The following is a 15,706-nucleotide window of genomic DNA, read 5'->3' on the forward strand; positions in this document are numbered from 1 at the left end:
ACGTGAGCATACAGCCTTTAGTTTAAGGCTTTAGTTACACCTTTAGCTTTTCTGCTATGACAAGTCAAAAAGAGACACAACTGTTGGTTTATTTTCTGTCACTTGCATAAAACTCTCTGACTACACTAAACCAACTTGCTAATTTGCTCCTTTTGGTCTGGCAACACCCGATGTATTCAAAACTAGACGACCGACGACTCTCCTCTGTGTTTTAGTTACCATTGTGTACTCAGAGACATAATTTGTGGTGTGTATTGTATTCTATTATATTGTGAGATGTTTGTGTTAGTTCTTCCTCCTCATATTTTCCTTGGAGCACAATATTTGTTATATGGAAGCCAAAAGAGCCAGTTTGCTAAAAACCAAACCTGTGGAGACAACAACCAGTCAGTGACCTAGAAAGGACAAATATCCTTCCTGTAAAATCGTCCTTAAGAAACCACCTCCAACACCGCAGTAGGCTGCAAATGACAAGACCAGCTCTGGGTTGGAGTCCTTCTTTAAGATGCCCCAGTAGAAAACAGTTTATGGCCCTAAGCTGGATGTACAAAAGCTTATGTGAGAAAAACAAAAGCAGGCTTCACAAAGTGCAAAAAGAACATGATGCCTCTGAGGTGGAGCGCTTAAATCAGATGCTCTAAATGCAGCAACACATGTGAAGCCTGAGACCAAAAGTCAAATCTTTAGCGTCAGCTCTTAAAATGAAGCGCAGGGATTGTATTCCTAACATCACCTGAGCTATTTCCTCCATCCAAACCTTGCTGTGACCTCCTTGGCTACTCGATTCTTCCTAAAAGCTGTAAGCTGGGCTGTTCTGAATCATACTCTGCTTTAATGGCAGTTCTACTCAAAAAGGATCTACAATTTACAAAATGAACATCATGCTGTATTCAAAAAGTCTTGACATGAGCAACTGATTGCTGAGGTAACAAATCCAGTGAGAAGTAAGATCATTTTCTCATAGACTTCTATACACTCTGACTTCTTATGCAACCAGAGGTGACGGCCCCTGCTGGCTGGTAGAAAGAATGCAGGTTGAAGACTTCACTTTAACCTGCGTTTCCAGGCCTGGAGGCTTCGTGTGTCTTTGGGACAGAACCTTGGTCATTTTACGGCAGCCTTTGTCCACGTTCTGACTGCAAGAACCATGGAACTAGAGTTTCAGTAGCTAAAAAATCAGTAGCTCTAAAGGACACTATTTTTGACTTTAAACAAAAAATTTGTTTATTTAGTTTTTCCTTTTGGGTTAAAACAGAAAAACAAACAAATAACAGGCCTGCTTTATTAAGTTTTCATTTGAGGTTTAAAAATTTTCTCTTTTTTTGTTTTTAGTAAAATGTAAATATTAAAAATAGACCTATTTTCTCAATTTTTTATTTATTTATTTATTTTTGTTTAAAGTGGAAAAATGTAAATAATGTACATGTTTTCTTGATTTAGTTTTTTTTGTTTGTGTTGGTTTAAAACTGAAAAATTAAAAAGAAAAAATACTGGGTTTGTGCTTGAAAAAAAAAAGACGAAAAGGGGAAAGTTCTCATGTTTTCCTTTGTGATGTAAAATAGACAAAAAAAACTGAGCTGTTATCTTATTTTTATTCATTCATTTATAACAGTAAAACAAAAACAGGTCTTGTTTTCTCTGTTTTTCAGTTTTGGTTTGTGAAGAAATACAGTTCTACACTCCAGCACTCAGACCTGAGAGGACGGTTTAAAAGGAGGATTCAGATGTTTTACCATCTACTTTAACGCCCCTCTAATATTGATGAGCTTTGCTGGATGAGGCGGTTTTAAAACTGACCACAGCTGCATCATTTAACCAATCAGAACCTCTGTTTATTGCTCAGCAGCTGCTCTGATTGGCTGGCGGCTGCTCGTGCAGTAATTAGTGTCCAACCTGGATTCTGCCTGCACGCGCTCCCCTCTCTCTCTCTCTCTCTCTTTCCTCTGTGAGGCTCGCGCGCGGCCAGTCGTGTTTGGACCGGAGCCGGAGGATCAGTTAGTTCTGCCGGTACCACCCAGTTCACCGGCGACACGTCAGCCGGACAGCTCGAATTTTATTATTATTTGTAGTATTTGGATTTTTTTTTGTTTTCCAGCCATTTTAAAAATTGTTTGCAGTTAATTTTCTAACTAACTGCAGAGCGCAAAAGTTGAAGTGAGTTTTTTGCTCGTTAAAACCTTTGAGGACACATTTACATTTACTTTCTATTTAACTTTAATGGACTGTTGAGGGTTTATTCTCTCAGACTGCTCAGACACTACCTGATAATTACCTGGGAGCACTGAGGACACGCTGCTGAGGAGAAATGTGGCGCAAAGTGTCGCTGCTGATTTTGTGCTGCGCTGTGAGCGGACTCGATGCTCAGGAGGCGGACAGGAGCACCGACCCACCCCGGGATAAGATGCTGCTGGCCGGAACCGAGGAGCTGAGTCAGCCGGACAAAGATGCTCCATTCGCCGGTGAGGTGGAGGAAAGTCAGCGGGGAGGCGAGCAGCAGCTGCCGGGGACAGTCCAGCAGCCCACCGTGGAGCCTCTGGAGGAAGAGATGGACAACCAGGAGAACATCATCAGCCAGGTCAGCTCTTTTTATTCAGTACCAAACTGCACTAACAAATTTGCAAGTTGTCAATAAACTGCTTGCTGCGACCACAAAAAACTAGTAGGAGAAAGAATACACATATTTTCTAGATAAAGTAAAGGCACGTTTTAATTCGGCATCATTTAACACACAAAGCAGCATTCAGCACAGTGAAATAAGCAGCGTTCAAATGGTTTTCTCTCCAGACGTTCACTGTAAATCAGCTGTAAACTTGATCTGACTTGAAGTGAAGTTCTGTGTGGGCCATGGTAGTTCATTTAGAAAAATATATAATTGTGGGAAGTATTAACTTAGCTTGACCTATTTAACTTTCCTCTCTCCAGGCGACCTCATTTGATCCATTGTGTATCAGAAAACCTCCTTGAAGTCAGCTCAGCAAAACTTTCCATACACTTCATCAAGAGAAAAACCACAGGAGAATTAAAGGCACTTGTGCTTTTAGGACTCATGCTGCTTTGTAACTGTAAACCCTTACATTTTTCATTTCCCCTGTGAAATAGGATTGGGACACATGCAGGTTTTCCTTGCAGAACTTGGTCTATACTTGATTTTTCCTTTTAACACAACCCAAACCCCCAGATTGTCAGTTCAGCTTAAATGACGTGGTAAATCGAAGCCAGAGCTGAGTGTGTCTTTGTGTGTGTGTGTGTGTGCACTATGGCAACACTTTGCATCCTTCTGGCGGCTGGTTATGTAATATCGTTCAAACTGTACGTGCTCCAAACCAGTAAGTGCCTGTTTGTAAACGCCTGCAGCTATTCTTCTTCAGAGGCCACTCACCACTGCAGCTGCCCATCATCACACATGCTGCTGCTCCTTTTTCACTCTGAATTCTTGTGCTTCTGCTCAGAATATTCTGTAGACTAATAAACAGTGTCAAATATACAGTTGTGAACAAAAGTTTACACACACTTTGTATATCATTGCAGTCTTGAGTTTCCTATGACTCCTACAGCTCTTATTTTTCTATCATGGAATCATTACAACCCATGTGTCAGACACAACAATAAACATTTTGCTTCTTTTAGAGTTTCATTATCGGTCTTCTAGAAATATGGAAAAATCTCCTGGGTAAAAAATATACATACAGCAATGCTCATATTTGGCCAATTTCACCTCAACTGGACACTTTTGGTAGCAGTCTGGTTCTATCTTTTAACACTCCTGTTGACAGAATTGGTGCAGTTCAACTGAGTTTGTTGGCTTTCTGACACGGGCTTGTTTCTTCTCGAAGCAGTTTAAGTCAGGACTTTTGGGAGGCCAGTCTAAAACCTTAATTCTAGCCAGATTTAGTAGTTTATCTACCATTTTTGATAGGTGTTTTGGGTCATTGTCTTTTTGGAACATCCGACTGTGTCCAAGAACCAACCTTCTGTAATCCTCTTTTACTTTGTGTAAAGCACCGCTTCCACTCCAACTTCCACAGCAAAACAGCCCCAGAGCATAATACTGCCACCACCGTGCTTAACAGTAGGTTTGGTGTTCTTGGGGTTAAAGGCCTCACCTTTTCTCCTCCAACCATGTTTCTGGTCATTGTGGCTAAACAGCTCAATTTTTGTTTCATCCGACCACAGAACTTTCCTCCAAAAGGCCGTTTCTTTGTCCGTGTGATCAGCAGCAAACTTCAGCTGAGCTTTAAGGTGTTGTTTCTGGAGGAAGCACTTCTTTCTTGCAGCCTCTCAGCTCATGGTGATGTAAAACACACTTGACTGTGGACACGGACACCTGTGTTCCAGCAGCTTCTAACTCATTGCAGACCTGCTTTATGGTGATTTTTGGTTGACCCTTGACCATCCTGACCAACTGTCTCTCAGCAGTAGGTGATAGTTTGTGTTTTCTTCCTGATCTTTGCAGTGACACAATTGTACCATGCACTTCATACTTAAAATAGTTGTTTGCACACGGTCAATTTTGGGATCAGCAGCTGCTTTGAAATGGCTCTAAGTGATTTTCCTGACTTGTTCAAGTCAAAGATTTGCTTCTTGTACTCAGCTCCTTACACTTTCCCTCTGTAGCATTTGTAGCAAAGTCTAATGAGTGTATGAAATAGGCCCTATTTAAATTTGCTGACAGGAATCAGCAGCTCTAGTCAAACGTAATCGCTCACAAGAAGTTAAGGGGTCCTGCCACTTAGGAAATTTGATTAACATAACTTTTTTTTATCATCAAACTCAAAGTTAAAGTTGCTGTTTGTAGATTCTTGATCCAGCAGATTTTGTCAAGAAGACCGATAATAAATCTATGAAAAAAACAAAATGTATGAGTGTTTTTTTTTTGACAAAGAGCATGTGTTTCAATGATTCCTTCATAGAAAATTAAGAGTTATAGGAGTCATTGGAATCTCAAGACTGCCATGATGCAGATAGTCTTTGCAATTGTATGTAAACTTTTGTTCACTACTGTACATTCAAATGAATGATTACTACATTATTTTTTAAGTTTCCTCTGATTTGAGCAGTCTGGAGCTGAACAGGATACTGAGAAAGAAATACTTTGTCCCTCTTTTTCAGTTGCTGGGTGATTACGACAAAGTCAGAACGACGTCTTCAGGGTCCGACTGTGTGTGTCGCTGTATTGTTCGGCCCATCAAACGCTCTGACTGCAGCCGTATTCATGACAGCGACCCGTCCTCACCATCCCAGCATTTTTACACAGTAGAGACGATCACCAAGGGAACAGACTGCAAGAAGTGTGAGTGCATGGCTCCACCTTCAGCCGTGAACCCGTGCGAGGGAGAGTACAGGTTCAAAAAGCTGCAGGACGCCACCAAAGATGACATCAAGGTAGAAACACACAGTTCTGAGTTTGAACTTTTGCTTGAGATGTTTTCCATAATGAGTGTTTTCTTCTTTCTCTGACCTTCTGTCCTCTTTGTGCGGTTAATCTCTGTGATTTTGTCTGTTCAGCTGGCGACTATCATTGACCTGCTGGAGGGCTCTCTGTATGGAATGGACTTGTTAAAGCTGCACTCTGTCACCACCAAGCTGCTGAGCCGAGTGGACAACATGGAGAAGGTGAGCTCACATAGATCATATAGAATATTAATATCTTTATTTGTGCAGCACCTTTTGAAAACAGAGTTACAAAGTGCTTTACAATAGAACAAAATGTCAAATTAGATAAAAAAAATGAAAACAAATTCAACATGCAACATACACAAGATGAAATAACGAAGCCAAGACAAGTCAAGACAAAGTTGTTATATAGTAATAAGAAAAAAGAACTATGATTGGAGGTACGAAAATAACCTAACAAGACCAAACATTGTAGGTACCACCCTGTAGTGTTGTGAATATTTTACATATTATTGATTAAACCCTACAAAAGTTATATAAAATACTGCTTTACATGACTATGATACACATTAAGACACTAAAGTATTATTAATTATGGAGATTAACCTTACTAATGTAATAATAAAGCTGTACACTACAGTATTAGACATTTTTGAAATAACCTAACTTATATAAATACTGTGGCTAAAGCACTGCAGTGTTATTATTACTCATAGAGATTAAGCTGACTAATTTAAGGCTACATGTTGTTTTTGCTGATGCTTAAGAAAGAAAGTCACAGCTGTAAGTTTTCAGTGTTTCAGCAGCGAAAAGCTCCTGGAAAAAAAAAAAAATCTTAATTGTCACAGTTTACATAGTTGCAGTCAGCTGGGGTTGTTTACAGCCGCTGCTAAAATACTTTTGGATAGGATGATCCCACTTAACTCATCCTCAAATGGAAAATTACTCCACATATCATGCAGCTGTCCTGTGGTTTAACTGGCTAAATTTAAATGTACTAGAATAAGCGAATTCCTCTTCATGTCTGTGCACGTGATGGTGAGAGTGAAAGCCCAGCTTCTCAACAAATACAAGCAAAGTGTTTATGGCTGAAGATGCTCCTCTCATAGATTAAACAGGTTTCTTCCAGTTGGGTAATAAAATGTGACATCTGTGCGCTGTGGAATGATGTGGGCTTGGAGGGAGAGAGGACAGAAGTGGGAAAGTTTCTCTGTGCTCACCCTAAATATGAGTTTTACACGTGTACAAACCAGAAAGATTTATGACATCGCCACGAGCCTGGAAACCAATCATGGTTCAATATGCAGCGTCCACAAATATGATGTGGAAACCTTCAAACCTCCAGCACACATACACTGAGAATGAACGTTTCAGCGAAGTAGGAGGCGTCTAGCGTTCAGCAGTTAAACTTATGAAACTTTAGGTGAGGGAGGATAAGGAGATGAGATGTCATTTTTAGCATTTGACACAAAAAAATTAAAGAATTTTCTATATTTTTAAGGGTAGTTAATGTTCCTTGACAGTAGAATTAGGGTATTCTATCTCAAATATCACATTTCTGCTCAACCATCTCTGAATTGCCAGAAAATGCCTGAAAACTTTATGACATAAAATATAAATATTTATATTAGTGTTTGTGAAATTTTTGTGAGATTTTGCGAGATAAATCATCAGCACATTTGTTTTTTTGCACATATAAATTTGAGGCTGTTTCAATGATAATATATCAGGAAGCCTCAAATTTAAATGTGCAAAAAAACAGGCTCAAAGTAGGTTCATGTGCAAGTTTAGAATAAAGGGAGAAAAACGTATCTCAGAAAGTGCTTGATATGTCAATGAAAAATTTCACAGATAATATTTTAAATAGTTAAAGTTTATGATTAAAAAAAGGTTTTAGCAAATTATAGATGTCCGAGCAGAAAGCCCCTGATGATTTGAGATGGAATAACCCACTGGTGAACACTTTAACCATCACTGTATTTAGATGCAGATTAAAACTTCCATTCCATCTGAAAGACAAAACATTTTTAATACCCAAGCTTTGTAGGCTCAAACATTGACTGTGTTTACATGGACTTGAATATCATGGAAATTATCGGGGTTTTGAAGTATCCTGTTTTTATGTTGGTGCATCTAAACATCATATCCTGATTTCAGAAACTTGGATGAGCCTTTATCCTGGTTTTGAGAAACCAGACTAGGCTAGCTGGAGTACTGTTGCATATTTACATCTTTTTTTCCGGCTTGTATCCGCTGCCAAATATCTACAACTTCATCCAAATGACAAACAGAAACACAAACTGTCTGAATAGCTTCCTCTTGACTTGGAACTCTGATGAAGTGACCCATAGCTTTGTCCACCATATTGTGGCAGAACTTAAATGCGGATTTTTTTCACTCTGCATCTGTAAATCTCAAGCTGGTTAGCAAACCAAGTGATTTTCCCCACAGCTACCCAGTTTGGACAACAGTAAGGCCACTCTCAACAGTCGCAGAGCTGTTGCTTGTACTGGTGTTTCCTCTGGTTTTGTAACAGCCACTGAAGGGATGAACGACACCATTAGAAAACTATCTCACCAGTCACGGCTGCATATCTTCATCCACTGCTCCCTTGTCCTGCATGGTGACAGTAACAGCCTGAACACTGGTCAAAGTGCGAGACAGGTTTAATATTTCCTGTCGCTCTCCTCTCTAATTGCTGGAAAAAAAGGTGGCTTTGCAAGGCTATTTTAGTTTTTAATAGTGGTAAGTCTGCTAAAAGCCTAAGTAGCCTCATTTTTAATAGCCACACAGTCAAAGGAATCAAGGTTAGACAGTTACAGAATGTTTCACTCCAGAAAACAGCAAGAAACAGTAAGAAAACAACACACAGTAATCAGTAACTGGGACAGCAGTATTTATTATGTCAACAGGGGTTTAAGTGACCAGATATCTCTGTGTTTCATGTTATCACCACATCACAAATATGATTACAACCAGGTGTACATGTAAACACTGTCACCCCAAAGGTCGTACATCAGTTCACAGCTGCATCGAGAGCATGTGATCGTTTTTTGTTCTTCAACCATTCAGGGAGTCGTTATGCCTTGTGTTCAGTTTAGTTTTTCTTTTACTTTGTCAGTAGTCTGTGTACAGTTTGAGTAAACTCTTGTGAATTGCTCTTCAGGATGAACAGTGTAGTGTTTATCCTTCATGTCAACCTGTTTGTGCACTCCAGGCGTTCGTTGGAAATTTTACCGAAAGAGCGAGAGAGAAGGAACGTGCGAAGGAAAGAGCAAAGGAAAAGGAAAAAGACAAGAAGGCCCAGCAGAAAAAAAAGAAAGTCAATGACTTGGAGCGCTCAGGACCTAAAAGTGGAGCAGCAGCCTACGCCAACAAGCAGGTATGAACTTTCTAAACATCTAACAGATCAGGGGCCAAAACATATCCCCAGATTTTAAAGAATGATGTTTTCTCAAATGAGAAGTTTATATTCTTTATATTTTCTTTTGCAGAAGAATTATGACAGTCATCTGAAGAAAAACCAGCAAGATGGTCTGGAGCAACAGCAGCCAACCAGGAACAAGACAGAAGCTCAAAAGCCCATCAAAGAGAAGACAGAGCCAAGGCAGCCAATCAAAGACAAGAACAGTGTGGTCATCAAGGGCGTGACCTTTTACAAGGCAGCGGAAGAGACCTTCATGGGGGGAGAGAAAGGGAGAGGAAAGAATAGTGAGTTTAATGCACTCCTATGGCTAATGATAAGCTTTTAGGTGACATGGAAACAGCCATTATAGTGACCTTATGGCTGAGATTTAAAAAAAAAAAAAAAAAATATATATATACTGAAATGTTTTTCTTGTCTTACAGCCACTCTAACCTCAGATGTTTCACTGGACTTGCTGATCTCTGACCAGCTGCCGCCTACAGTAGATAAAACTGTTACCACAAAACCAGACAAGGATCTGTCAAGGTCCCTAAGCAGTCCGGCACCAACAGCTCCACCAACAACCAGCCGACAAACCACAACTACAACCAAACCAACTCCATCCACCATCAAACCGACGACTGAAATAACCCCGACAACAACTATAAGACCAACAACAACCAAACTGACAACTCCTTCCCAACAAACTACCAGAACTACTGTTCGGCCCAGCACCCAGCAAACCGCTTCACCCTCAGACACCATTATCCGTCCACCCAGTGATGCTTCTCCCACCGCAACGTCTAAACCCGGACCCAAGAGTCGACTCAGCTGGACGGAGAGTCCCACTGACCAGCTGAAGACCACCAAAAAGCCTGGTACGGATACAGAGATGAGCCAAAACTTTATGACTGCTCACAAGTAAATACCGTTTAGTATCTTGGTAAACGCCAAATGTAAAGGTATATATTAGATGAAAGTAAACAGTTGAATCTCAAAGTCTTTGCAAATTGGATGCAGGAGATTGGGCAGGTGTGAAGAGCTGAGCAAGTTGGACAAAGGCAGGGTTGTTTTGGACAGATAACAAGGGTGGAGAAAGGCAAAGGGCAAACCATGACCTGGTTTTAGGGTGTTGGTAGTAATGCTGGTCCATCTGCACAGGGGTCTCTGAGATGTCCTAGTTTTGAAGGGTTGAAGCTTTTATAGTTGCATGCTAAGAACCAAGAGCATGTTTGACAGGCGTGGTGATGATGTTTTGGCTTATCAGTCTTCATATAACATAATTTATCTGACAGTGAGTTCACATATTTTATATCTTTATTCACGCTGTCACTTTCCCTGTGTGCTCTTACAGCGGTGTGTAAAGACACGGTAGCTAGCATCTCCGAACCAGTCCAGCAGAACTCCTACGGCCTCAGTGATGGAGCCTGGATGAGAGATGCTCGCGGCCATGGAAATGTCATCTACCTAACCAATGGTCACTATGGCAACAATCTCCTGGAGTTCAGAGACATGGACACCTTCAAATCAGGTAGAGGAGTTTGTGTGTTGAGGAGCCTGAATTCCTAATCTACCTCCAACCAGTCCAAATCATTCAGCCATGTCTGGTTTAAAGATTGTTTTTACAACTAGTGACTAAATTAGCAGCAGAACACTTCCTTTGTTGTTACCACCAAAGGTCGTGAGGCAAATCTACATCCTAAACTCCAGACAAAGTCTCAGTTTCAGGTTCCCTAATCCATCCCATGACACAAATCTGCTAGAACAAGTCAGTCTTTTTGGGTCCTGTTGACCTCGGCTTTGTTCAGCTGTGTGTTTTTTTGTTTTTTAATCTTTAAGCTGTTGGCAATGATTTGTCTTGCACTATCCAACCACCTGACTTTGAAATATTTCTGAGGTGTACACGAGTAAAAAAAACTGCTTTTATAAAATCTCTATGACTCCTATTTTTCAGCAACAATTGCGGTAATTGGAGCAACAATTTGATCAATTCAGTGAACCTTTCTTGAGGAAAACCAGTGGTGGTTCTCATAAGTTTTAAAAAACATTTGCATCAACAATTCATGCATGAAGTCATTCAGCAACAAACTAGCACTCCACCACCGCTGGCAAGTTGAAAAATCTACTGAAAAGGAAAACCGACGAGCTGTATGACTCGAATGAGTGGAAACTGACAATAAAAGACCTGCCAGACAGTTTAGATTAATAGATTACATTTAGAGCTGACATTTCTAAATTTCCGTTTGACAGCTGTGTGTTTCAACATCACAAGGGCTTGCACTTACAGTTTGCAAACCTCAGATTCAAAGTTTCTTTTTATATATTTAATCCTCTAAGAATATTGGCCCCTGTTGTCTTTTTTGAGGTTTTCACACGTGTGTTTTTTTGCGTTCCTTCTGCTCAGGTCAGGCAAGTAACTCGTACAAGCTGCCCTACAGTTTCACGGGAACAGGCCACGTTGTATTCAATGGAGCTTTCTACTACAACCGTGCCTTCAGCAGGGATGTCATCAGATATGACCTGAGACACAGATACGTAGCTGCCTGGACCACATTACATGACGCTTTACTGGAGGAGCAAGCTCACAGGACGCAGACTGAAGTAAGACTGACAGTGTGCTTTTACTTTGATTTTGATTTAACTGCATGAGAAACACATGATGCATGATGATTTAAATTTGAGGCATGTGGACGTGGAGCTCTTTAAAGGGTCACTTAAGGTCACTTAGGGGAACAAAAACACTACAAATCACTAAATGGGTCAAAAGGGCAAATAGTAGAACTAGGAACAACTGCTGGAGTTGTAGAAAACAATTATAAAAGAAAAAATCAACATTTTGTTTGTTTCTGAGAGTGAGATGGGAAGATAAGTACGGAGTTGTAGTTAGGAAGCGATTGGTCTCTTTATAAAAACGTGACTGACTCTTCCTGAACTTCATTCAAACACGTCAACATCAGTAAACATCCATATCGACATATTTTGTCTTGTCAGTTTCATCTATTAGCTACTCATAGTTAGCGGATGTAACTCATATTATTTATTGACAAATATCTGCCTATTGGGCCACATTGGTTTGTGTGATAGAATGCTTTAGATCGTGAGTTTTCCCAATACATTCAGTCTTAATACGAAATTAAGCCTTCAACATCCGAAGTTCATCGTACTGCACAGATATGATTCTTTTTAGCTCTTTTGTCAAACAGAAATTGCAAAAGCACTTTTCTTGAAGTGTGGAACAATTACTGTGCTCAGTGGGTACGACATCAATTTTGTTGTAAGTTTAAAAAAAAAAAAAAAAACAAGGAAAATTATGTGAACTATGAATCCTGAACTAATTCAGGAAAGCAATAGAAAGGAAAACTTGTAATGGAGGGGAATACTTTTTATAGATGCTATATCTGTTGGTTCATCACTACAAGTACCCACCAATACCACATACAACTTATTCCATTGTTAATCTGAAAACTGTGATGGCTGCCAATGTCTAAACACAGTAAAAACTTTATTAGGTTGAGGCTTTAAAGCTGTATATTTGGTCCTCTGAGGGTATCATTATGTTTTATGTTCCAGGTGGAGTTTGCTGTGGATGAGTCCGGCCTGTGGCTGCTGTATCCGGCTCTGGACACTGAAGGCTTCCACCAGGAAGTGATCCTGCTCATCCACCTTCATCCACGAGACCTTCAGCCGATACGAACCTTTCGCACGGGTCTTCGGCGTGGTCGCTATGGCAACAGCTTCCTGGTTTGTGGCGTGCTCTATGCAGTCGACACGATAGAACGTCGCTACGCAAACGTGACGTACGCCTTTGACACACACACACTCACGCACACTGTGCCGAGCCTGGCGTTCACGAACATGCACACACACACCTCCCAGGTGGCTTACTGCCCACTGGACAAGAAACTGTACGCATGGGACGATGGACATCAGATGATGTACGATATCATCTTTGCTTATTAGCTCAATGAAGCACACAGACGTGGAAGAAATGAGGGATGTTCTGCATCTTAACATATCCAAGAATGAAGCTGAGGACAGAGAAATAAGATGTTACCTGAACAGATATTTAATCAGTGTTTTGTTTCTAAATGACTGTGGATCAGTCAGGTGACTTCAGCTGCAGCCAAACACGCCAAAGTCACTGAGAAGAGAAATCAGACAACAAGCAGAAATGAATTCATATTTGGAAAAGGGCAAAACTCCCTGGGCGACATGAATGAATGTAAATTTATGGTCACACATTTTACTCTTTTTCAACAAGTGGAACATTTCCTATTATTATGAGAAACCATGTATACCTGTTCCTCAGACTGTGGTGGAAAGATCACAGAGGAACTGAGCACGCATTAGTGCACATTAACCACACAGAAATGGTTCCAGAAAAGCAAATGAATGCCCATGGTAGTCCGTCTCATCCACAAGATCTGCATGTTTATTTTGCTTAAAAATAATGACCACTGCAGAGAAAACTTTCTGTCTCTAAAGAAAGAATAAGGAAGGACCTTCCACGAGTCTAGTGCGTTTCAACAGAAGTCATGTGATGATAAGGTGACGGTGGATTGAGCTCAGAAAAAAAAAAAACACTTTGTGTGAGGGTTTGACCAAACCTCACTTTGTCAGGTTTACCAGACATGAGGAGCCTGTCGACTTTGGGAAAATAGCTGTACAAGGTCATCTGCTGTGGAACAGTTTAGTAAAATTAGGGACAATAGGCTTCATACATCAGATTTATCATCTGAGCTTTGGCTTTAAGACTACAAATTGTAGTCCTGTTGTGTAAACTGGGAAGATAGAAATACTTAGTCACATGCTGTAGTAGAGGCATGCCATTGCATCATGGGATCTGATATTTTTGGGGTTAAAAATCAAGATATCTCAACATCTACTGCATCAGTTTTGACTATTTAAAAAGTAAATTACCTAACACGGGCTGCACGGTGGTGGGTGGTTAGCACCGTTGCCTCACAGCTAGAAGGTCTCCAGTTTACGTCCCGTTTAGGACGCCTGGGATCTTTCTGTGTGGAGTTTGCTTATTCTAAATTGTGAGTGTGCTTGATTGTTTGTCTCTAAGTGTAGCCCTGGTGACCTGTCCAGGGTGTCCTCCTTCACCCTGAGTCAGCTGGGATAGACTCCAGTCTCCCCACGACCCTGGTGAGGATTAAGCGGTGTATAGATAATGGATGGATTACCTAACATTACTTACATGCAAAATAATGGTGAATTAACCCTGTTTAATAATGTATTCACATCAGATAACGTGTGCCTGTAAAAGCTTATTCCTCCAATATCCAGCAGCTTTCCAAAAACCTCTTGTCAGGAAGCTGCTGTAAAGGTCAGAAATATATTGTCAGGTTAAACCAGACTTGTGTCTCATTTACTGTGTTGAATTCCAGAGGGTAAAGACTGATTCTTTATACTTTTAAGTGTTTAATGTCAGAGCATTTAATGTCAGAGTAATGCATTGATTTAATTTTGTAACAAAGCAGCAGGTCAAATGTCTGTACTGTATGTTTTCATTACTGTATGTCTGCTGATGTGCTGCATATCATAAGCTTTTTATACTGGTGTTAAGTTAATTCATTTAAAACACACTCTTTTTTTACTTTAATAGCACATGCTCCACACTGCTTCGCTTCTTGTAAAGACAAAAAAATCCCACGACAAGGTTGACTCTGACCGCCTAACTACAATCTGTTTTGTTAATTTATAATAAAATGTTCAAAAAGATGAAGGCGAGGAATCATTTTCCTGTCTTTCTAACGACCCTTTCCTCTCCGTCCTGCTCCTCTGTGAGTCTGTTTGCCTGTCCGGCCTGTTGTGAACATTATTTGTGGGGTCTGATTTAGTTTTCCTGGAAGCAGCAGAACCCCTGGAAGGATCCCAGAGTGGAAAACGAGCCCCAGGCCAGATGCTGGTGAACCTCCGACTGGGAATGCTCAGGACACAGACCAGTGCTTGGAGACCTCAGATAGATTCAAACAGGGTGATGGACTGCAGTTTGATAAGATGAAGAGCTGCCGCACGTCATTCCAGTCTGGCTTTTTTCAGCTCGGCTTCATTCTTTTCACATGAAATCTGTCTGTCTCAACTCGAAACTGTGAAGTTAAAATCAAACTATTTAAACAAGAACACATGATCATAGCAGGGGTGCATGCGTTGAGTTCATATCTGCTTCATGGACTACTTTATGGCCCCTTTGCACCCGTCCTGACACATGGCTGCTAATGGACTCTCCAGAGAACTCACACACACAAACTTTCCAGGGAAATATTAAGTGCAAAATAACTACTCCCTCCTAACCTTCATGCCACAATCTTACCTGCCCTGTTTTTCAGCAAGAGCTGCAAATAATGAGACAAAACAAACTTGTAAACGGACAGAAATTAGACTATTAGAAAAGAGCTTTCAACAATTTCAAGATGAACGAGCAACGTAAACTACATATTAACTACAAAATGCATGAATTAGAGCAGGAATGTTCCACTAAAGCTCACTGGATCCACCGGAGATGACTTCAAAACTTATATAACCATCATGTTTATGCGGTGGTGTGTGGTGAGTGACCACCTAGCAGGATGCAGAAGAAAGACGCCCATTCACATCCACTGAACACTTGCCAAGTGGAGTGAATGCATGTGTGTGTGGTGGTGTCCTGCACAACTGTCAGTCTTTGAACTACTCGCTCTGTAAGTCTGAAAGCTGAGGGGGCCACACACACGCTAGAAAACACATGCTAAGGATGCTATCAGTCCAAGTTCATAGGACAGAGCGTCTGGTTTGCTGCACACACGTGCACCCGTTGCATAATGTCGGGTTTTAAAGATAGAAGCGGTATCTAAATAGCCATTCCTGCCTGCCACCGAGCTGAAACTCTGAACAAAGAGAGAAAAGAAAGCTGGGGACAAA

The 15,706-nt window shown here is 40.7% G+C and overlaps 1 protein-coding gene across 1 annotated transcript; it reads left to right on the top strand.

Moving 5' to 3' along the window:
* Positions 1-1,952: 1,952 nt before the first annotated feature.
* Positions 1,953-13,642, top strand: LOC103370805 (olfactomedin-like protein 2B). The gene is made up of 9 exons (XM_008299964.1): positions 1,953-2,575; positions 5,110-5,382; positions 5,506-5,613; positions 8,612-8,776; positions 8,889-9,105; positions 9,244-9,678; positions 10,155-10,331; positions 11,205-11,401; positions 12,371-13,642. The coding sequence occupies exons 1-9, from the start codon at positions 2,306-2,308 to the stop codon at positions 12,758-12,760; spliced, it is 2,232 nt and encodes a 743-aa protein (XP_008298186.1). The 5' UTR covers positions 1,953-2,305; the 3' UTR covers positions 12,761-13,642.
* Positions 13,643-15,706: the final 2,064 nt, after the last annotated feature.

Source organism: Stegastes partitus, unplaced genomic scaffold (assembly GCF_000690725.1).
Source record: "Stegastes partitus isolate 25-593 unplaced genomic scaffold, Stegastes_partitus-1.0.2 Scaffold1483, whole genome shotgun sequence".
NCBI classification, from domain to species: Eukaryota; Metazoa; Chordata; class Actinopteri; family Pomacentridae; genus Stegastes; species Stegastes partitus.